Below are 23,319 nucleotides of genomic sequence, written 5' to 3' on the forward strand. Positions count from 1 at the left end.
AGTTTTAGAAAACCAAGAGAAAATAAGTTATTTGTACATATCTTGACTCTTGGAAATGTTTTATATTTATTGAGTTGACTAAGAAGTTCATTTGGGTTTTTCCATATTACAGAAATGAACCAGTTTTTGGCCAACCCCATGTTATACAATTGATATCCACAATGTTTTATTCAGTCCAGTAAAAACAATCATGTTTTTAAGAAATATATCTAAAGAATAAAAAAATTGTTATCAGGGTATTTTGTAAAATACTAGAAAAGACTTTAAATATGATGGGAATATGATAAAATAGTTTATTCTTGATCAAGAAAGACTCAGTGTTGATTCCAAGGAAATCAGAACAACATATTATTTCAGTATAGTGTATTATTTCATGTTTTGTTCAAAATAAAGCTACCAAAGAAAATGAAGAGATGAGCGAAGTGGTCTTATCCTGACTTACAATAATAAAATATTCACATTGCTTTCTTGCAGTGATGGGTTCTGAATCTACAAATGTTTATAAGACAGCCCTGGATTTCATATTTTACTACTAAATGAAAAGAAAATTGAGACATTTATCTTAGTTAAAAATGAAAATAAAATGACACCTACTCTAAATACATGTGTAGACGAATAAGACATTTTGTCAGAATTATTTAATGATTGAATTGATTTCCTACTTAACGTGTAAGCCATCATGACCTTGGTGTGCAGATATTAACTTGAGTAAATGGTTTAGTTTTCCCTTTAGTCTATGGCTTTAAACTTTATTCTGAACTTTCATTAAGTCACCATTTCCTAATTTGTGTTCCTCTGAACACCAGTTACATTTGTGAAGTTAAATAAGTGTTCAAAGAAAAAGAAAAAGCTTGTCTATATCTCAGAGTATCACAATGTATGTGTATCATAGAACATGATGAAAAAGTATGATATTAACAGTAAAGTGAATAAAAGATAAAAGAGCACACGTGTCAGTCGTGTCCGACTCTTTGAGACCCCACGGGCTGCAGCCCACCAGGCTCCTCTGTCCATGCAGTTTTCCAGGCAAGAATACCGGAGTGGATTACCATTTCCTCCTCCAGGGGGTCTTCCTCACCGAGGGATTGAGCCTGTGTCTCCTGCAGCTTCTGCATTGGGGAGCAGGTTCTTTGCCACTGCACCCCCTGGGAAGCCCATAATATACGCTGGGTACGCTAAAGCTGAATATAATACATGGGGGTGTGTGTTTAAGTATGTGAATGTGTTTCACTTTCATATTAACCTATATGAAAGAGGACAGTATTTTTATCATCTTCATTTTAATGATGACAAAATGAAAGTTTAGCAGAATGAGGCAGCTTGTCCAAGTTACACAGGTAGCGAGAGGCAAAGCCAGATTCAAATCCAGGTTTGTATTACTAGTATATGAGCACCATGCTATAAAGAAATGTAGAATCATTACATAATATGTACTGTGCTATCTACTGGGAACTTCTTAGAAAACCTAATAATTTGTAGAAATAAGAATCGATAGGCTAATAATCTGTACTCTGGTTTTCAATCAGCTGTTTACTTTTTATTAATCTCCCTCTAGTGGGAATTATTTTAAGGTAATGAGAATGACAGCTAATTCCTGTTTTACTAACATAGAACCCATTAGGATATAATTCTGTAAAACCAAAGGATAAGCCTGCTAATAAATGTTAGCTTCATGTTTCTGTACAAAAATCTTAGATCATACCCAGATTAATTTTGGAATTTTACTTATGCAAAGTCAGGTCTTCATAATCCCCCAACCAATTTCTTGGCAACTGGCTTTCAATAAATTATTTTCATTTATGTCATGGAAGAAATTAAAAGAATGAATGTCAGTATTTTAGCTGTGTGGTTCTAGAGCTCAACAACTTGACTGTAAGTCATAAAGTCAGCTCCTAAATCAATGGCACATGGGTATGATCCATGGACCTCTTGTTAACTGATTTGTGGTCTGAGGTAATTACATACGACACCTGGATTGTCTTCCATATTTCTTAAACCTTGCCTTTTAATGAATCTTACAAATTGTCATTTATTAATTTGGCCATAAAATTCCTGCCTATTGATATATTCACTTTTCTGGAAGGAAACATATTTAATGTTCACCACATAACCACAAAACTCATATTTTAGCCAAGTGCAGCATTGTACTAGGTCTTGGGTATCAATCACAGCTTATATGGTTGGTTTTACTGCTTGTATTCCTTTAATTTATGGTTTTCCTTCAGAATTTGTCATATACGATATATACTTCTTCTTGTGGTCCCAACTGCTGCTGTTACTTTTTAATCCCATATTTTCTTCCTAGCCCATTGTCGTTTGACTCCCATTCATGTGTCCACTTAGACTATTCAGTTGAACATCACTGATAGCTACTCTCTTGTCAAAGACAGTGATATAAATAACAGTCTTATTTATATTACATATTGTGTCTCAAAATTGAGTCGTGTGCTGACCTCTTTAGAAGAAGAGAGAATTATTACATACATTCCTTTCTGACATAAATTCTTTTTAGTATAATGTTGCTTACATACACTCAGACATAAAACCAGGTATGAGCTCCCCATGCCTTTAGCACGGATACAACTCTAAAGCCAAAGTCAAGAAACAAATTACACAAAGCAAAACCAACAGAATTTGAGTCAGCACAAATCCTTTCCTGTGACTTGATACTGTTTGGCTGAATTTAAATTGCCTGTGACAGCACTTCAGTTTGCATATACTGTGTGTGCTATATGACACACTTCTCCCATCACTTATTTTTGAAAATAAGTATAAAACCTATGGGTAGCAGGTACCATTATTTCAGTTTGCTTCCTCTTAGTCCCAAAGTGTCATGAGTACAGTAGGCAATCCTGCATTGTTCTCTCACTGCTCATAAAGACAAGTGTCTAAAAGTTGGGACCAATGTCATCGTAAACAGCAACGCAAGTCCTAGTTACTTGTCTGTCAACTGAAATTATGCCAATTCTTCCCCTGAACATTTCGCTGACTTTGACAGGTTCTCTCCACCACCCTGGCCCTTCCTTATTTGCCACACACCTTGATTATTTCAATATTCTTTCTCCTGCCTTTTCTGCTTCCAGTCCCTCTGCTTCAATCTACCCTGTATAATATTTTCAAACTAATTTTTCTAACCAAATATAGTGTTTTGAACCATACAATCCTATAGTGTCATTTTATCTTCTCCTCATCTCTGTCAGATCATGCCCTCTCTGTCTCTCTCATTCATCTTTTCACCATGTTTTGACATAAATATGTGCCACTACACACTCATTCAGCAAACATGTAACAAGCATAACAAAAACCACAAATCTTTGCCTCTATCTTTTTTTTCTTTTTATTTTTTTTAATACCTAGATGTTGTCTCTCCTTTCGTCTAACTTCTACTGGGCCAGTCAATGTAGACTGGGGCTATCCCAGGCACACTGGCACATGTGGTCACCGTAAACCTAAACCCACACTGACAACTCTTGATTCAAAACCTTTATTTCATTTTATATTGAAATATAGTTGCTTAACAGTGTTGGTATTAGTTTCAGGTGTATAACAAGGTGATTCAGTTATACATGTACATGTATCTATCCTTTTTCAAATTCTACATACAATAAAATAAAAGTTAAGAAAAGAAAAATCCTTTGAGAACCCAGGCATTTATGCTAATGAGATGACTGAGTCTGGACCCCCTAAGTAGCATCAAGATGATGTCGGTCACCAGAATGACCAAGAAAGTAGAGGATTGCAGGGGGATGGGCTGGAAATTAAGCTCTTGAGCAAAGAGATTTGATGAACGTCCAGGTTGGTGAGGACATCTGAATGCTGGGAGGGTTACACACCCCAGTTCCGTGAGGGACAAAATCTGTGCTGGGGATATCGCCCTATGTACTTCTTCATCTGATTATCATCTTGATTAGCATACATTTCATTCACATTTTAGCATGCAAAATATGCTTTATTTCTATATATACTATATAGTAAATTTACTATATTATTTTATTACCCTTGAAGCTGCCTACCAATGCAATAGACCCAAGAAAAGTAGATTCAATCCCTAAGTCAGGAAGATCCCCTGGAGGAGGGCATGGCAACCCACTCCAGTATTCTTCCCTGGAAAATCCCATGGACAGGGAGCCTGGCAGTCTACAGTCTATAAGGTCGCAAAGTGTTGGACACAACTGAAGCGACTTAGCACACAAACATAAGAAAACTTTATTTTTTGTATGACAATACTACATATTTGTCACTAATTCTTGGTATGTTGGGCTGCTCTGGTTAGACTGTAAGACCGTGTTCGCAGGTACTATAATCTGTATAGTTTCTGGCACAATGCATAATGTAGAAAAGGAAAGTGTATGACATTAAGAGCAGACAGGAGTCAGAGGAACCAGATTCTAATTCTAGCTCTACCTCTATTGCCAGAGTCAGCTTGGATATTCTACCTAGTATCTGCGTTTCCCCATTTGCACAGAAAATCTCCATACCTACCTCACAGTAGTGATGTAAAGGTTAAAGGAAATCATTGGGAGAAGTGGTTGGTATTTGTGAAACAGTCACTATTCAGGAAGTGGTAACCTTTATTATTAACTTTCTATGAGCTTAGTTGATGCTTCATGCATGAGTGTTATAGGAACCATCCATTAGTTTTCTTCCTTCCTGAATTTCTCAGTGGTTTATAAGTCGAAACAGCAGTAGCCACAGTGGCAGGTTCAGAAAGGACAATTTTATACCGTAATTTTATACCGTAATTACCTAGAAAAATGAGCCAAAGGACCATAGGGATTTCTGAGGAACAGTGAGATCATAGTGAGTCATATATGGAGGTTCTCCAGCTCTGGTTCCTCCCAAGGCTGAGTGCGTTTCTGTACAGCAATGTGCCAGACAGCTTGTCCTCACAATGTATAAAACCCGGGGAGTAAGAAGCGGGCTCCTTGTTAGGGATGGAACATGGGAGGAGATGCTGCTTCACTGTGTATAAACTGAAGCGTATATAGTTAATCTCACTGTTCTGCACACAGTCTCTGCTCTGTACCTTGCGGACTGCTAATGAGCTCCTGGTCTTCCTCTGGAGCTGCTGCTTCCTCTTCTGAAAAATGAAGGGGTTTGATGATGTAATCTCTAAGGTTGCCTTCTGGCAGTAACAATCTGAGTCAAAGAAAAACTTTAAGCAGCTTAGAGGGAGCCTAAACAAGAGAAGGATTCCTCTGGTAGCTCAGACAGTGAAGACTCTGCCTGCCATGCAGGAGACGCGGGTTTGATCCCTGGGATGGAAAGGTCCCCTGGAGAAGGGAATGGCATTCTTGCCTGGAGAACCCCGTGGGCAGAGGGGCCTGCGGGTTGCAGTCCCTGAGGTCACAAAGAGTCAGACACGACTGAGCGACTAGCATACACCAATGAGAAGAGAAGGGGAAAGCCCCTTTTTCTAAGCTCTGTGTCTCTGTGTCTTACTCAGCTGAACAGGAGAGAGCTGATACAGAGTGTAATTTCTAACAGATGTGGGGCAAAACACAAGCCAGGTGGGTCGAAAAGAAAATTGTGGGGCCCTTAGGACCCTCTTGCTTCTACTGGAATGAAACTACTGACACATTTTTTATTTTAATTAAAAAAAAAAATAGTACTGATGAACCTATTTGCCCAGCAGGAATAGAGACACAGACATAGAGAACAGACTTTGGACGCAACAGGAAAGGAGAGGGTGGGACAAATTGCAAGAGCAGCGCTGAAGCGCACACCCTACCGTATTGAAAGCAGATAGCTAACAGCAAGTTGCTGTGTAACGCAGGGGGCGCAAGCTGGTGCTCCGTGACAACTCAGAGAGGTGGGATATGGTGAGGGTATTGGAGAGGCTCGAGAGGGAAGGATCATATATATGCCTGTGGCTGACTCATGTTGTTGCATGGCAGAAGCCAACACAATATTGTAAAGCAATTAACCTCCAATTAAAAATAAATAATAATAAAAGCACCAAAAAAGAAACATCATATTGATGAGTCCAAAAAAAAAAAATGTTAACTCAAAGCAATTACTGCGATTGGCTCCGAGTGATATTTTGTCCTCTCGCTGATAGCCATCTGTTTGGCAAACAGCACAGCCATTTTAAGAATTATTGCAGGAAATGGTTGCAAGTATCAGAAGTAATGGCTCTATTAGACTCAGTTTGATTATCTGCATCAGTGTAGTTACAAAAGCAAACAGAGAAGGAAAAAAAAGTGTATCTGAGACAGAATACTCTCTCCTGGGTCTTGCGATTTGTAATTACCACTTCTCTCTAGCATTCTTATAGGGTAGGCTCCAGATGTTGAACCCCACTCAACTATCACATACATCATTTCTCATTCATTTCTATTTACTTTGCTTTACGCCAGACCTTTATAACTTTTGACCTGGACCACTGCAATACTCTCTTAATTACTCTTTCTTCTCATCCCTCACCTTCTAATCTGTTGTACACAGTCCTCCCAAAGAGATTTTCCTGAAGTTCAACTCCAGTCATATGACTCCCAACGCAAAGAGAGTAATATTAAAATGCTTTAGCCTGGAATTCAGAGGCTTCTCTTACTTTAAGATCAGTCAACTTATTCTGTATGACAACCCCTTCCTCTTTCTTTTTATTCTTAGATTGTAGTCAGCTCAAACTATTTAAGGCCCAAAGTTGGTACTCAAAAAATATTCCTTGGATGACTATGTAAATAAAAAGTCCTGCTTGAGTGTTTAACTCAGTTCTTTTCCCAACTTATTTCATCAGAGATATCTTAGGGAATAGTGTTTTCATGGCATTGTGTTCTATACTTCTTAGAGGGCTTGAGAGGTATAGGTCAAAAATGAAAACCAATCTAGCATGCATGTGTGCTAAGTCGCTTCAGTCGTGTTCGACTGTGACCCAATGGACTGTCACCACCCGGCTCCTTGTATGTGGGATTCTCCAGGGGGATATCTGTATACCTATGGCTGATTCATGTTGAGTTTTGACAGAAAACAACAAAATTCTGCAAAGCAATTTTCCTTCAGTTAAAAAATAAAGTTAAAAAACAAAAAAGAATGCAGGAGTAGGTTACCATCTCCTTCTCCAGGTGGTCTCCCCAACCCAGGGATCGAATTCATATCTATTACGTCTCCTGCATTGGCAAGCAGGTTCTTAATCACTGATGCCACCTGGGAAACCCAAATTAATCAAGATTAATGGTCAATTGCCTATAACTTATAGTGATACCAAACCAATTTTAAAAAGGGAAAGAAATACTCAGCTTTGGACAGGAAAGCAAGAGGAAGCACCTGTCTGTATCAGCAGAAGATAGGTGGATATCTTTTAAGATCATTTGTTAGCTCAAGGTACAGAAGTTCTGGGAAGCAAATTGTAAGGCTTTCCCAGTGTCTATAATCAGAAATAGCATATTGGATACAATATCAGGCACCAGATAATTACAGGTCACTTGCAGTATTAGAATTAAAAGGGAAGCAGAACAATAGATTCTAGTGTAGTCAATTTGATAGTCATTTGTGTTGATAAAATGCTCTAATTAGTTGTTTTTGTGTGTATATGATCATGGGAAGGCTTCAATCCAAAAAACCATATGAAAAGACAACAGTTCAAGAGCAACATAAACTGAAACTTGTATGTGAATGTAAAATATAAATACTTGGGACTTACAGATGTTGGGCTTCAAAACTGTACAAAGATGCTACTCCCCAACCACAGGGGCAGCAGCGTACATGTTCTGAATAATTGTGGCATGAATGCTTAGGTGATCAAAAATCCAACCTTGGCTTTATTTGTTTACTAAACCACTGATAATATGTTGTGAAAACCTCTGATTGTGTCACAAAGAGGAAAGAGATGAAGCTTTTAATTAGGTTATGGTTACCTTTGGTTCCATGTCCAGATGAGCCAGGGAGTGTTTTGGTTAGTGGATTTCTTGGGTGGCTCAGTCAGTAAAGAATCTGCCTGCAATCCAGGAGACCCGGGTTCGATCTCTGGGTCAGGAACATCCCCTGGAGAAGGAAATGGCAACACAATCCATATTCTTGCCTGGAGAATTCCATGGACAGAGGAGACTGGCAGGCTACAGTCTGTGGGGTCACAAAGAGTAGACACAACTGAACAACTAACACACACTTAGTAAGGACTTTTTGATAAGCAACGAAAGTCCCCTATTTTGTAGCTAGTCCTCAACCCATAAATATCTACTTTTTTTTCCTGAAAACAAAGAGATGACAAACTCTCACATTTTCTTGAATCTTCCCCATATTCTCTCTCCTCTTTTCTTCCAGGCATACTTATCTCACAGATCCCAAAACACTTGGTCGATTCTGTTGCCTTTTGGAGGCTCTATGCTGTCTTTCTTCTTCCTTCCTTTCACTATCAAGGCTCTGAACACAGTAGTTAAAATAATGTGCTGCCTCCCATTCTTTGCTGTTCATTTATCAGTCGTTTATATACTAATTTCTGTTTCTAAAATTCTACTGAAAGTCAAAGGCTACAAGTCATAAAGCTATGGAGTCCAGTAGCCTTTATTTACTTTTCAGCCTCCTCGCTTCAGTTGACACAGAGGTTAATTCTGTTTCTTTGAATCTGTGACTGTTTTCTCAAGTCACTGTGTGCGCTCTGCCTCCTTCCTCATTGGCCTTACAAATGCAAGCATTCCCAGAGCTTTACCCTCAGCCCTCATCTCTGCTTAGCTTATACTTTCTACGTGGGTGGCTTCCTCTAATTAACTCACTTCTTGAAGGTAACTTCCAAATGTATGGTATAGATCCTGTCTAGACCTACCTTTGTTAAGAATATCTAAAGTCTTATATCAAGCACAGCATATTTAAACAGCATTATTTATAGTTGTCAAGGTATGGAAGCAACCTAAGTGTCCATCAACAGACCAAGGGATAAAGAAGATGTGGTGCATGGGTGTGTGTGTGTGTGTATGTGTGTGTATACAATGGAATATTAGCCAAGTAAAAAAATAAAATTCTGCCATTTGCAATAATGTGGATGGACTTGGAGGGCATTATGCTTTGTGAAATGTCAGACAGAAAAAGACAAACACTGCGTGGTATTGTTTATATGTGGAATCTAAAAAATAAGACCAACTAATGCATAAAACAAAAAAGAAACAGATTCACCAGTATAAAGAACAATTTCATGGTTACCAGTCAGAACAGGGAAGGAAGGAGGGGTAATATATTGATAGAGGAAGAAAATGTTATTATGAAATTATATGAAATCATGTGTTTGAAGCTTTTAAGAATTATAAATCACTGTAGAACTTAAAGAGTCTTTCATTCAATGGTGGTTTTGTTGCTCAGTCCTGTCCGACTCTTGCGACCCCAGGGACTGTAGCCTTCCAGGCTTCTCTGTCCATGGGATCCTCCAGGCAAGAATACTGGAGTGGGCTGCCATTTCCTTTTCCAGAGGTTCTTCCCAACCCAAGAATTGAACCTGGGTCTCCTGCACTGCAGGCAGATTCTTTACTGACTGAGCTACGAGGGAAGCCATGAAATCATAAAAAATAAAAATAAAATTTAAAAGAATCTGCCTGCGATGTGAACCCAGGAGACCTGGGTTCGATCCCTAGGTAGGGAAGATCCCTTGGAGAAGGAAATGGCAACCCACTCCAGTATTCTTGCCTGGAGGATCCCATGGGCAGAGGAGCCTGGCATCCCACAGTCCCTGGGGTCGCAAGAGTCGGACACAACTGAGCGACTAGCACAGCAGCATATTTGAATAGGATGCATTTCCTCCTAAAACCTGAACATATTTGTATAACTTTCTCTCCCTCATCTTCCCCTCCCTAAACTCTTCTTTTTTTTTTTTTTTTTTTTGACTGAGCTGGATCTTCATTGCCTTTGCGCAGGCTCTCTCTAATTGCAGCACTCATGTATTCATGCTGAGTTGCTTCAGTTGTGTCCAACTCTTTCTGACCCCATGGACTGTATCCTGCCAGACTCCATCTGTCCATGGGATTTTCCAGGCAAGAATACTGGAGTGGGCTGCCATACCTCCTCCAGGGGATCTTCCCAAACCAGGGATCGAACCCGCGTCTCACGTTTTCTGCATTGGCAGGCGAGTTTTACCACTAGTGCCACCTGGGAAGCCCCTAGTTGCAGCAAGTGGGGGCTGTTCTTCATTACAGTGTGCGGGCTTCTCACTGCAGTGGTGCCGGAGACACAGGTTCAGTCTCTGGGTTGGGAAGATTCCCTGGAGAAGGGAATGGCTACCCACTCAGGTATTCTTGCCTAGGAAATCCTGTGGATAGAGGAGCCTGGTGGGCTGCAGTCCATGGGGTCACAAAGAATTGGACATTACTGAGCAATGAACACTTTCAACTGGTCTCCTTGTGTGTGTGTGTGTTAGTCACTGAGTTGTGTCCAACTCATTGCAACCTCATGGACTATATAGCCCAGCAGTCCAATTGAATTTCAAAAAATATTTGAAAATTCTGTCCATGGAATTCCCTAAGCAAGTATACTGGAATGGATTGACATCCCCTTCTCCAGGGGAGCTTCTTGACACAGGGATCAAAGCCAGGTCTCCTGCAATGGAGGCAGATTCTTTTCTGTCTGAGCCACCAGGGGAGCCCTGATTGGTCTCCATATCTCTGGTTTATTCCATCCCTCCTGCAGGCCTGGCTCGTGCCATCTTGCCTATTGCACCTGGGTGCTGTGCGTAGCTCATCACGCCATTCCACTGCTCATAGGTCCTCAGCGTTTGTCCACCCATCATTTCAAAAATAAAGTCTAAGTTTTTATCAACAATACAAACATTTGCAACGTAGCCCTATCTCATTTTAAAACAATATAGTTGAATTTCTTGTCACAAAAGAGGTGTTTATTTTAGAAAAAAATCTAAAATAGATAACCAACAAGAAAGAAAATACTAATTTTAATTTTTCTGTCTTCATTTATTTCCCTGCTGCCCCATTATTACAACCAAAGTGAACTGTGGGTCATTCCTAAATGCATCTGACATTTTCCTTTCTCCATGACTTTCTGTGCTATTTACATCCCCCAAAACCCCACCCAGTTTCTCACCATTGAAATTCTGTTCAGCCTTCACTGTCCATCACAAAAGTTAATTTTTCTAAGATGCCTTCCTTCCCTGATCTTTAAATCTCCAGAGTCTAGATGTAAAGCACTTTGAGTCACACCTTTGAGTTCTTCATCCTTGGTGAACTTTATATTTTATCTTCTGTCATTGTCGTAGTTGTGTAGCTATTGTTTTTAGCCACGCACTTGTATCCAAAAACCCACTCTATGGTTATTGAATGTATTTATTCTTTTTCACTAGGATTTTCATAAGACTTCAGTTTCAGATGTTGACAATATAAATTGTAACATTGTGCTGTTTGCTTGGGATGGTGGGAATAGGAGAGATCTGGGAAAGAGAAATGGCGAGAAGTTGAAAGCAGGAAAAAGAAATCCTATCCTAGAGAAGAAAATGACAATTCCAGGTGCAAGAACTCTAAGGTTATCCTTCTGGAGCAACAAATTCCAAGATGGAGTAGAAATGAATGTTTAATAATATCAGTACTGTGGTGGTGATGTCTGATATTGAACTGGTCCATACTCGGCTTCATCTATTCCAGATGCAGCAAAGAAAACCCAAAGTCCATCACTTTGAAAGGTTGGCAAGATTTATCTCACTGACTAGAATCTCATAGAAATGGCAAGAGTGGGGAGGGATTGAAAAAACCTGAAAAACCCAGGAGATTGTAGTGAAAGAAGATATAGCTGAACTTCTTCCTTGAGATTCAGGAGCCTTGGTCTCAGTGCTGAGCAGTTGAAAATATTTGCATCTCCATGCATATAGATAAGCACCGCTGGTATTTTGACAAGCCTGGCTCCCTATGGGAGCCTGTTATGCAGATGGATTTTCATTCCATAAAAGCTCTTGGGGACATGGTTTTTGGATGTGACCAGAAGAGTGTGTTGGTTGCTTTGCCATTTACTAAAATTTAATAGACGAGCAAGAGTGGAGAAGACAGGAAACCATCTTCCATTAGTATAAGAGCACAATGATGGAGGGTCACAGGCAGGTCGCAGCAAAGGAGATGGTGCCAAGTGGTCCGACTTGTTGATGGTTGGAGGGATGCAGGGTAGAATCAGGGAGAGTTGAGGTGCTTAACATGAATGTCTGAGAGTGGCTGAGTGTCATTTCCTGTGATAAGAAGGAAAGGAGGAACTAGTGTGTAGTGGTGGCCGAGAACATGGACTCAACTTAAGACGTGACCTTGAAACTAGGTGGGAGGTAAGTTTTCCTCTGCCCTCCTAGGGTCTCTGTCTGGGCCTGAGCATGAAATTGCCCTAAGACAGATTAACAGGGGAAAAGCAAACGCAGTACACATATGTGGAAATTCTCAAAAGAAAATGAAGATCCAAAGAAATGTCAAACCGAAATGCGTTTATACCAGGTTGAACGAAGAAAAGCGATTGTGGAAAAATAACTGAAATATATGGGGCATGCAGGGGAGAGGCTAGAAGGAGATAAGAGTTCTCTCATCTAGGCCTGCTGTATAGAATTCTCTCGGCAGTGACTCCCCGTCTCTGGTGATAAGAATGCTTCTTTCTTCCTTGTAGAGGCAGGGCGTCTGTCATGCGGCGGTTTTATCTCTCACTTTCAGGAAGAAAAGGGGAGGTCAGAGTACTCTTCCTGCACCTGCTGTTTTTCAAGTGCCTTTAGCGCGAAATGATCCTTATGCCAATGTGGCATATTTGGGGGTGGTGTATTCTTCCATGCTTCATTACCTTAAAATGTCTGTAAAGTAAACATCCAAGTGAATATGCAATATATGTGTCTGTCATTTAGAGAAGTGTAAAGTAAGGGGAGAGAAATTTGAGACTCATCATCATATCCTAGTAGTTATGTCAGGGGGCTGGCTGACATCACCTGGAGACAGTATGTGTGGTGCAGGAAGCAGAAGGGTGCTGTCCTGAATCCTGGGGCATCTCACCATTAGGGAGAGAGAGGAGAAATAGCCAGAGCTAAGTGGCTGTCCATCTGGTCAACGTACTCCTTGTCTGAAAACTGAGATTTAGCAAAAGGAGGGATTTGTTGTTGTTGTTTAGTTGTTCAGTCACGTCCAACTCTTCCCAACCCCATGGACTGTAGCCCCCAGCTCCTCTGTCCATGGAATTTCCCAGGCAAGAATACTGGAGTGGGTTGCCATTTCTTTCTCTAAGTGATATTCCTGACCCAGGGAGCAAACCCACATCTCTCGAGACTCCCACATTGGCAGGTGGATTCTTTACCACTGAGCTACCTGGGAAGCCCAAAAGGAGGATAGGGAGAGAATTTTTTATTTTCCTATTTGCTTATTTTTATTGCTTAGAATATGCTAGGTGCCTTTTCATAATCTCTCAGCAGATAGATCTTAACATTCCCCCTTTAAAAGGGAAGATTGAAACTTAACCAAATGGATGTTGGGAAGCTGGGCTGATGTTCTTTTTGTTATTATTATTGTTCAGTTGCTAAGTCACATGTCTGACTTTTAGCGACTCCATGGACTGAAGCATGCTAGGCTTGCCTGTCCTTCACTATCGCCTGGAATTTGCCCAAACTCATGTCCATTGAATTGACGATGACATTCAGCCATCTCATCTTCTATTGTCCCCTTCTCCTCCTGCCTTCAGTCTTTCCTAGCATCAGGGTCTTTTCCAAGGAGTCGGCTCTTCCCATCAGCTGGCCAAAGTATCAGAGCTTCAGCTTCAGCACCAGCCCTTCCAATGAATATTCAAAACCACCACAATACTGTAAAGTAATGAGCCTCCAATTAAAATACATTTTAAAAAAAAAGATTGATGTCCTTTAGGATTGACTGGTTGGATCTCCTGGCTATCCAAGGGACTCTCTTGGCTATCCAAGGGTCTTCTGCAGCACCATAGTATGAAAGCATCAATTCTTTGGTGCTCAGTCTTCAACTGGTCCAACTCTCACATCCATGCATGACTACTGGAAAAAACCATACCTTTGATATACAGACCTTTGTTGGAAAAGTAATGTCTGTGCTTTTTAATATGCTTAGTCTTAGTTGCAGCACATAGGATCTTCCACCTTCCTTGAGGCATGCAAGCTCTTATTTGCAGCATATGGGATCTATTCTCCTGACCAGGAATTGAACCCAGGCCCCCTGCATTGGGAGCACAAAGTCTCAGCCACTGGACCACGAGGAAAGCCCTTCTTTCCTGTTAGGTGTGTCCAAATGCATATCTGTTGTTATGATACCCAGTATTTTCCTAAGCTACCTTCAGAATACCATAGGCATACATGGGCTTTTATTTTTATTTGAGAGCTAAGAACAGAGTCAGGCTGCCTGCTCTGCCAGGTTCCCTGCCCCATAAGGAAAGCTGGGTGTCCATAGATTTAACTCATTATACTTTTCCAGGTGCCTATCAAGAGTGGAATCAGAAGTCTTACATATTTTCTTGTTAGCTTTCTCTTTACTGGGGTGTAAAAATTATTCTCAGTCCAAGACAGTGACAACTAGAGTGCTGAGACAAGGGTTGTTTATATTTTTAAGTACCTTTGCCACAAATGCACTCACAGAATGTTTTATTAGCTAATCTGATTTCTTCTCTCTGACTGATACTTTGAAGCCATACTTAAAACTAAGTCAACTTGTAGGAGCTCTTATACAAAGTAAAGCTAATAACATCACGTGGGAAATAGAAAATGAGTTATAGGCATATATCTGCATCTATATACTTTTTGTAGAACTGCCCTATAACCTGTTTACTAACCGAGGTATATATAAGGTAATAGGGCTTGGTTTTCTTTTTAAATAATTTCTTTAAATAAACTTCATTCCACATTTCAGCTCCTGTCCAGCCAGGCTGGAAAATTAGTTCTTATTGTTTTGAGCTCTCTGCTTGTCACAGTCTTATTTTGCACTGAAACTTCTAGAAAGCTTGTCTGTATCAATCATCAGCTGCTGATATGCCCATTTCCTATTCATTATGATACCTTTAAGCTGCTTCATATCCTTGCCTCCAAACCAAGCTCAAGACAAGGGAACCTTTGGCAAAGCAGACCACTGATGGAGGGCCAGCCCCCTTTGATGCACGTGCTGGCTTCCCCCTTCTCCCTGCCCTGCATGGTCCTCCCTCCCCACACGGGTGTCCTCCTCTGGGAGCACCAACATTTGCCCCTTTGCCTTCTCCCCACTCTGCTTGCTCTCTCTCTCTCTTCCCCTGCCTTCCCTCCCTCCCTCCCCTTCCTTCTCCTTCTCCCTCTCTCTTCTCCTTCAACCCTCAAAGATCCTTTTGCCCCCTCAATGGACACCTCACACATTCTCTGTTGTAAGATTAAAGAACACCAAATCTATTTAGTCCAGGCCGCTCTTGCTTTCAGCACTGCTAAAATCCCCAGAGTCATGCCTTATGCTACAGGGTAAAATGTAAGAGAGCAAAACACAATTTAATACCTCAAAAATGACTTTACCACTGTCTTACATACTGTTAAATGTAGCAGCCACATCACATATTAACCTTCTTTTTTATCCAAACGAAATTAACCTTAAACACTTCCTCAGAAGCTTTTTTTCTTCAGCCCTTTAATCATTTATGGTATTTCTTTCTGGACCCCATCCAAATATTCTCCTTGCTAAAATTTGAAGATCAAAACTGGTATCAATTCTCTGAAAATGGTCTGATGGAAGCAATTATACTTTGAACTCATTCATTCTGTCTCTTTTTCCTTTTTTAAACTTTTTTATAAAACATTTTTAGCTATCTTGAGTTGTTTTTCTGGGTGTCTGCAGGATTCAAAGCAGTGTCAAACACTATCTGAAAGTGTCACTTCTTGAAGCCTTGCTTCTTTTTAAATAAGGATTTATGTGTATTTATTTATTTGGCTGTGCAGGGTCTTTGTTGCAGCATGCGAACTCGTAGTTGTGGCATACAGGCTCTAGTTTCCTGGCTAGGAATCGAACCAGAGTCCTTTGCATTGGGAGTGCAGAGTTTTAGCCACTGGACCACCAGCCAAGTACCAAGAGCCTTCCTTCTTCTGACAAGAAGACATTCTTACTGTCTAGGTACTTTGTGAAACTAAAAGAGTGAAACTGGGAGAAGAATGCTAGAAGAGATGTGGGGGACAAATTAAACATTAAATAGGTCAGATTTTTTTTTTAATTCTGAAAACAGGTAAGAATGAGCTAGAGACTTTAGAGAGTAAATACAATGTCAGCATTCTTTGCGTTCTTTGATTTTTGCCCCATACCCCAACTGTTTCTTATTGAGCTGTCACCTATTTTATTAGCAGAAAAATATGCATCTCTAGAGTGTGTCTTAATAGACATACTTTATGTCTTAATAGTATCAAGGAATCATAGGAAGGTAGAGGTGGAAGTAATTTTAGAGGTTGCTTAATCTAATCTAGCAACTAGCAAGAAATCACAGCTGCCAGTTTCTGAGAGGCAGGGGGAAATCTGTGCTGAAAGGAACCCAATCATAAGGTGAAAGGAATATGGTTTTTCTATTAATAAGATGAAGATAAAAATTCCCTATCTGCTGCTTGAGCAGGTTTTATAATCCCTTTTAGCCTGTAGGGATAATAATACCAACCCATTGTAAGAAATGAATAAGATACAGTAAGTTCCCTACATACGGGCCTTTAAGTTGCAAACTTACCAAGATGCAAACACCCATCTGGTTCCAGCAAGCAATCCGAACCTGTGCCATCAGTGTTAGGCACAAGTGGGGCTGCAGCCTGCCCTCTGTCTCCTGGTGCTGACAATCCTGCAGTTCTGCCATCTCCCGCCTCCTCTCCCTCCTCTGGTCCGTAACTCTCGCCTGCTCACTCAAGGCCAGCTCCTGTGAGCCAGCTGTTGTTCTGCACTGCTTTACTTTTAAAGGTGCTGTACCGCAAGATTAAAAATGTTTTCTTTATTTTTTGACTGTTTGTTTGCTTTTTATGCATACTTTTGTGAAATGTATTATAAACCTATTACAGAACAGTAGCAATACTATCTAGTTGATTGTGTTAGTTGAATACCTAGGCTAACTTGGTTGGACTTATCAACAAGTTGAACTTTACGAACATGCTCTCAGAATGGAGCCCATTCGTTATGTTGGAGACTTCCTGTAATGTCTATTCAGTAGCTGTCACATGATTGGATATGATACATGGAGATCTCTTTGCTTACTTCAGACACTTCCATTGCTTTGCAGTTTGCCCAGACTTAAACGATTGAATCTTTGACTATCTGAAATCAACAACCACTTAACCATAAATGTCCCTCTTCTCTAAACCAATGGAATCCTTTCCCATTGCCTCAGTCTCTTCTGCTTTGCCAGGTTTCCAAGCCCACTATCATTTTCCAGGTTCCCAGGTCCACTATCATTTACCTGGTTACCTTGCTCTGGCATCCTCTAGTTCACAGTAGCCCTCCCCTTAGAATGTCACATCCAGAGAAATGCATGTGTCCTATGCCAAGGGCTCTTGCTTCCTCTGAATGGGGTTTCACTTAACACTGCTCTCTCTTTTATAGCAAACTTGTCTAGGACTATTGAAAACATTCTATGATCTGGACACTCCAAACAGTGACATAGTCTTCTGTCTTCTGAGGAATTTCCTAATTTAGGGGATTTTCCTGTGGGTAACATAATGTATTTTGTATTAGATTCTGAAATCCAGTTAAAATGAAGAAAGCATTTTAAATGTTTCTGAGGATTCAGTGGCCACAAAAGCTAATCCTGCTTCTGCGTGCATGCTAAGTCACGTCAGTTGTGTCTGACTCTTTGCAACCTCGTAGACCATAACCCACCAGGTTCCTCTGTCCATGGGATTCTCCAGGCAAGAATACTGGAGTGGGTTACCATGCCCTCCTGCAGGGAATCTTCCTAACCCAGGGATTAAATCCACGTGTCTTTCTTCTCCTGCACTTACAGGCAGGTTCTTTAACACTAGTGCCGTGTAGGAAGCCCAGTCTTGCTTTTAAGCCAGTGGAAATTATCCCAACCTTGATATTCTTTTATTAAAATGACCCCCCCCATTTAAACAGTTGCACAGTTTTTTAAAAAAATGAAGTCCTGGAAATAATACTTTCAGTATTCTAATTATAAGCTAAATTTTTGGGAAATTTTGGTAATTTGACATCTAAGTGTATTTTGAGTCAATATATTTAAAACTGGACCTAAATCTAAACTGCAAGCAAAAAATCCTTCTCCCCTTATTTTACCAGGCTATCATATAAGGAAACTGTGAGCTGGGCAAACTACATTCTCAGGATCCTTTTTCTTACAACTTACTGTTTTAGAAGCCTAGGCAAAGCCTTTAAATTTATTTTCTCATCTATAAAATGTATAATTCAACTTGAAGACTTCTTAAAGTCACTTAGCGTCTGAGACTCTCCTGTTCTATGATGTAGATATCACTCTCAAATCTCTTATTGATAAAGACCTACATTATATTCATCTCTACACAGGTCTGCCAGTTTAAAATCTGACACAATCCGACATTTTAGAGCCTGAAACATGGTGCTCTATTAAGATCGACTTAGCAGATGAATGTGGACTCAAATAAAGCCCAGTGAGATACTGGCTCTAAAATCTTGGCTCATCATTTCAAGATGCTATGCCTATAACTCCAAACTTGAAAGTAATTAAAAATGAAATGGTCTCATTTTAGCATGGGAGGAAATCAGCTTTCTGGTCAGAAGGAAAGATTTTTCAATTCAGTTTTAATTGCTAATTTTCCTTTGGGGGAGCTTGAAGAGCTACAGTGGTTAAAGGACTAAAATATCAAATAGCAACATTATTCATGAATAATTACCCAGCAGGGGGAGACAGGAAGACTCTAACTTGTATTTTAAGAGGTCTGAATGATTTGAGAGGATACCTATAGTGGGGGACTTATCACCCTTGTGATCTAGGATACAGCAGTAGTCAGTGACAGAAAAGAGGGGGAAATAACCAAATATCATCAAGTCATGCATGTTGGGTTTTATTTAAGGAAATGTCTCCTCATGTAGGCAGTGATGTGTTTAAGAGTTAAACGCATTTTTACTTGTTTCTATTTTAAGTGATTGCTTTGACAGGTCTTTGAAGGAAAAAAAATCATTTTCTATCCTGCAGATTCAGTAACTGCCCTTAAATGTCTCATCATGTCACATTTTCAGTGGAAACAACATTGTGATTTGCTTCCATGGTGATCTACCCGTCACTGATGGCTAAAGCTAATGACACTGGGTTGTCAGCATACCATGCCAGGCAGCCACTAATTAATTATTTGTCATAATCTCCCAGGGAGGAAATTACTAATATTATTACTTAGCACATCCTTTGCATTTACACTTGCAGAATGCTGAAAATTTCATTTGTGGCCCTGAAGAAATAAACATTTGTGCTGTTCTTAGCAGGAAGCAAGAAAGCAGCCCCAAGGGCATCTGTACCCACTGGGTGACATAGTCAGGGCCTCAAGCTCTACATGCAATGGCAGCCTCATAGGTTATGTTGCTTTCAGCTGAAGAATAGAATGACTATGTCAAAGGCATTTTAAATATATTATCCTAATATCCTGAGACTAAAATTAGTAAGCAACCAATTAATTCAATTATAAAACTGCCCCTCAGAAGAACCAAATCTTTTAACATAGTACTTTGACTTGAAAGACATGTTTAACAAGAAGACTTGGAAAGTAATAAATGGGCTCTGGCAATTGTAGGAAAAAACGCCATCTGGTATGAATGAGTCCCTTGTATTTGAAGTAAGGACTGTTAAAAGATTGTTTCAACTTACTTGTCGACCAGTTGTCTGTAACCTCAGCTGGAGCCTGTCAATGAGTGCTTCATTGGGAAAGATAAAGTGTTTCTATAATATGACTGATAGACTGAGGTTAATATTTAACCTTAATTTGTAATCAGAATGTAATATTTATATTATGATAGATAGATAATAGTAGATAATAGATAAATGATACATGAGACTCTGTACTTCTCTCTTAACAAGAATCATTGGAAAGGAACCAAGGTTTTAACAAAGTTAATTTGCTACAGATAACCTACATCTTAATAGTGGACAGGAGTGAGTGTTAGTAAAGGTGATATTCGAGAAATAATATTGGGCAAGGAAGCTTTTGTTAGTCACATTCAAAGGTATCTATATCTAATTTTTTTAATTTATTTAAATGTAATTGAAAAATAATTGCTTTACAATATTGGTTTGATTTCTGTCATACATCAACATGAATTAGCCATAAGTGTGCAATATGTCCCCTGCCTCTTGAACCTCCCTCCCACCTCCCACAAAATGTATATTTCAATCAATCTTTATTGAAGCATAGTTGCTTTACAATGTCATGTCAGCTTCTGTTGTCCAGCAAAGTGAATCAGCTGTACATATACATATATCCCCTCTTTTTTGGATTTCCTTCCCATTTAGTTCACCACAGAGCACTAAGTAGACCTCCCTGGAATATACAGTATTTTCTCATTTGTTATCTATTTCATACATAGTATCAAGAGTGCATATATGTCAATCCCAATCTCCCATTCCCACATGTGGATACCAAGGGGTAAAGGGGGGGGAGTATCCATACTTTAAAATCTACTACATATTTCCTACCTAGTAAGCAGTAAGAGTTGAACAGGTAACCAAGTACAACTGACAATAGGAATTAAATAGTACTCCATTTCACACAATAAGCTACTCATTTTCCAGATAAGAGTATTTCACTTTGTCACTGGCTACAAAACCCTTAGGTCTTCACCCAACAACAAGGGAACACTAGAACCCAGCCAGGCATGACTGATTTAAATGAGGTCAGATCACTGTTTAAAATCATTAAGACTGCTGTTTGTCCACGTGTGGCCACTGGTTGTAGTGGACATCAGGTCAAAAATCTCTTGTGTAGGAGGTCTTCAGAGGCTGCCACTGGTTGAAAAGGGGTCATGGATGGTAAGGGGCTTATTTAGAAGGTACCTTTGCATACATAGCACTGTTCATCGACTGAGCAAACCCTGTTTTTCTGCTTTAAAACCTGGAAGAGCTGATAGAAATCAAAAATGCCTTGACAACTGAGTGACTGAAATTCTGAATACTCTGAATACTGATGAACTATGCCATAGAAAAGAATTTGTGTTTTCAACTCACATCAGTATGGCATATTACAAATATGGCATAATTGGAACTGCTTTTCAGCCCAATTACAAATGCTCGTTTTTCACTTACACAGAAAATACACAACCTGGAAATCTAGAATCTTTTCTTTTTTGATGTGTCACTCTGCAAATATAATCTCCTTTAAGCTTAGGAGTCTATAGGAGATATATTTGGCCTCATTTTAGGAAGATAGCGGGAGACAACATAATTTATGAGCTGACCTAGTGGAAGGGTGCTGAGTCAGGTTTTGTTAAACTAATCTTATGGCTGGCAAGGATGACATGTCAGGTGTTTAATCCGTTTAAAATACCAAGCCATTTCCATAAATCATTTTTATAACTTTAAATACATTATATAGGTACATAAACAATAGACAGTGTGTTTGAATGTGCCAAACACATCTGTTTCCTTCACTACATACTGTGTTTCTCATTTCATTTTCCGAAGATGTATTGATTTATCAGATTATTTTTTATGGGCTGATCCATACTTTAGTTTTATCCATGTCATATTCTCTATTGGTGCTGTTATGCTTCTTGAGTTTTTCCTTGTGCATATATATTCGCCCTATGTGAATATCACCATAGCATCTCTCTCCTCCTTTTTGCACAAAAAGCAAAAAGAATCTTCTTTTTTTAAATATATTTGTCACTGTAGTCCAGGTAGAAAAAGCACACAGGATGCATTTGGGTCTATTTAGCATAAAAACTTCATCTGAAACTTCCATATGATATAAGATAATGTGTTGTATTTCAGGATATCTAAGGTTGAGTTTCTTTACTGTGTGAATGCTCTACTATTTTCTTTTCTCCCCTAACTCCTTGCCCCCCTCCCTGTTTAACAGCAGACAAACCCAGGGAGCACTGAATGAATCTGACGATCCTGAAACAGGCTGTCTAACTGATAACAAGCCAACTTCTCGACACTTCTATCCTGTCGCCTTGCTGCTTGTCAGCTCACACCTGCTAGTCGTGTGGCTTATTTTAAGTCTTGCATTACTTTTAGCCAAATACCAATAAGTTTTATGTTGCATTCCTTTCTTTTCTACAACTGACAATGGACTTTAAATTATGGGGACAATGCTGTAATTTCTACATTTTCAGATTCACAGAATTTAAAAAAAAAAAAAGAACAAGCAAATGTTTGAATTGTGTTTTATTTGTTTTTCCTAAAAGCTAAAAGAAAAGAAGTACTATGCATTAAGTGAATTATTTCGCTCTTTTGTTCACGGAAAAGCATTTCCCAACTGTTAACTAGCTCAAGAAGAATTTTTAAATTCCTGTCTTTGGAATAAGACAAAGAACAGAATCCTGAAAGCTTGAAGTTCTGCGCCTCCTGTTCCTCTTCCCATTTCCGTTTATTTAAAGAAATTAAGACTGAATTTGCACAACACCCCGGAACCCTGAGATAAGTCCTACAGATGTGGGAGGTTCCTTCCATCCAGACTCGATTTCCACTGTGCTGATCTCATTGTCGCCGTCAGCTGATAGAACCCTCTGTTCGATTTCTTAACCTGTTAGTTCTGTGATTTCTTTGCTGCAATTAACCTTTTTTCTGTCAAGTAACTTTCTGGAGAGAATGGCTATTTCTGTTTTGTAATTAAATGAATCCATTTGTAACTATGGTTTGGGTTGGTTTGGCGCTCACTGTACTTTTCTATTCTTTTTAACCAAGTCTTGTTTGCGTCTCGATGCCCCATTTTCAGCACCTGTGACTTTTGTACTATCTGTCCACAAGCACTCCTCTTGATAAAGCTGAGACTTGGACCAGGCTGTTTGGAAAGCCATTTTCCTCCTTGTTGCACAGCTAAAATAATGCAGTCAAATAGAGATGAAACTTTCCTTTAAAAATCTATAGGGCCAGACTTAATTAAATGCCTTATTCCTAGAACCTACATCCTTAGGGCTACGTGTAGATGTTCATGTGTTTTAAAGAGACTGAGAAATTCATTTGTGGAAAAGTTATAAAAAGGCAGATATATTTATGAAATGAAAATGAAGCTGTATCGTGGATCAAATTATATTTAAAGAGTTTATTAAACCTTAAATATATGTTAAGAGCAAAGGGACTCTACTCATCTTTTTTCCGAGGGCAATAATGGTATTGGGCCTGGCCTAGGATTTAATTTTGTAAGATGTATCATCACTTGTGAAAAAAAAAAATGTAGAGTTGAATCTTTGTTATTTTTACTTGGACTGTTGCTGCAACTCTGCATTGAACAAATAAAGCATATTTATTTAT

General features: G+C 39.4%; 1 protein-coding gene across 5 annotated transcripts in view; it reads left to right on the forward strand.

Annotated features, from left to right (window-relative positions):
- The window catches only part of INPP4B (inositol polyphosphate-4-phosphatase type II B), an 825,365-nt gene that overhangs the window by 796,032 nt on the left and 6,014 nt on the right, over positions 1-23,319 (forward strand). For 2 of the 5 annotated variants that reach the window (XM_070474815.1, XM_070474819.1), the window contains one exon: positions 21,923-23,319. The exons of the other annotated variants lie outside the window; for them this stretch is intronic. In XM_070474815.1, the coding sequence (XP_070330916.1) occupies positions 21,923-22,097 (175 nt within the window). In that variant the 3' untranslated portion in view covers positions 22,098-23,319. The remainder of the gene's footprint in view (positions 1-21,922) is intronic. 5 annotated transcript variants of the gene reach the window in all.

Source organism: Odocoileus virginianus, chromosome 12, assembly GCF_023699985.2.
Source record: "Odocoileus virginianus isolate 20LAN1187 ecotype Illinois chromosome 12, Ovbor_1.2, whole genome shotgun sequence".
NCBI classification, from domain to species: domain Eukaryota; kingdom Metazoa; phylum Chordata; class Mammalia; order Artiodactyla; family Cervidae; genus Odocoileus; species Odocoileus virginianus.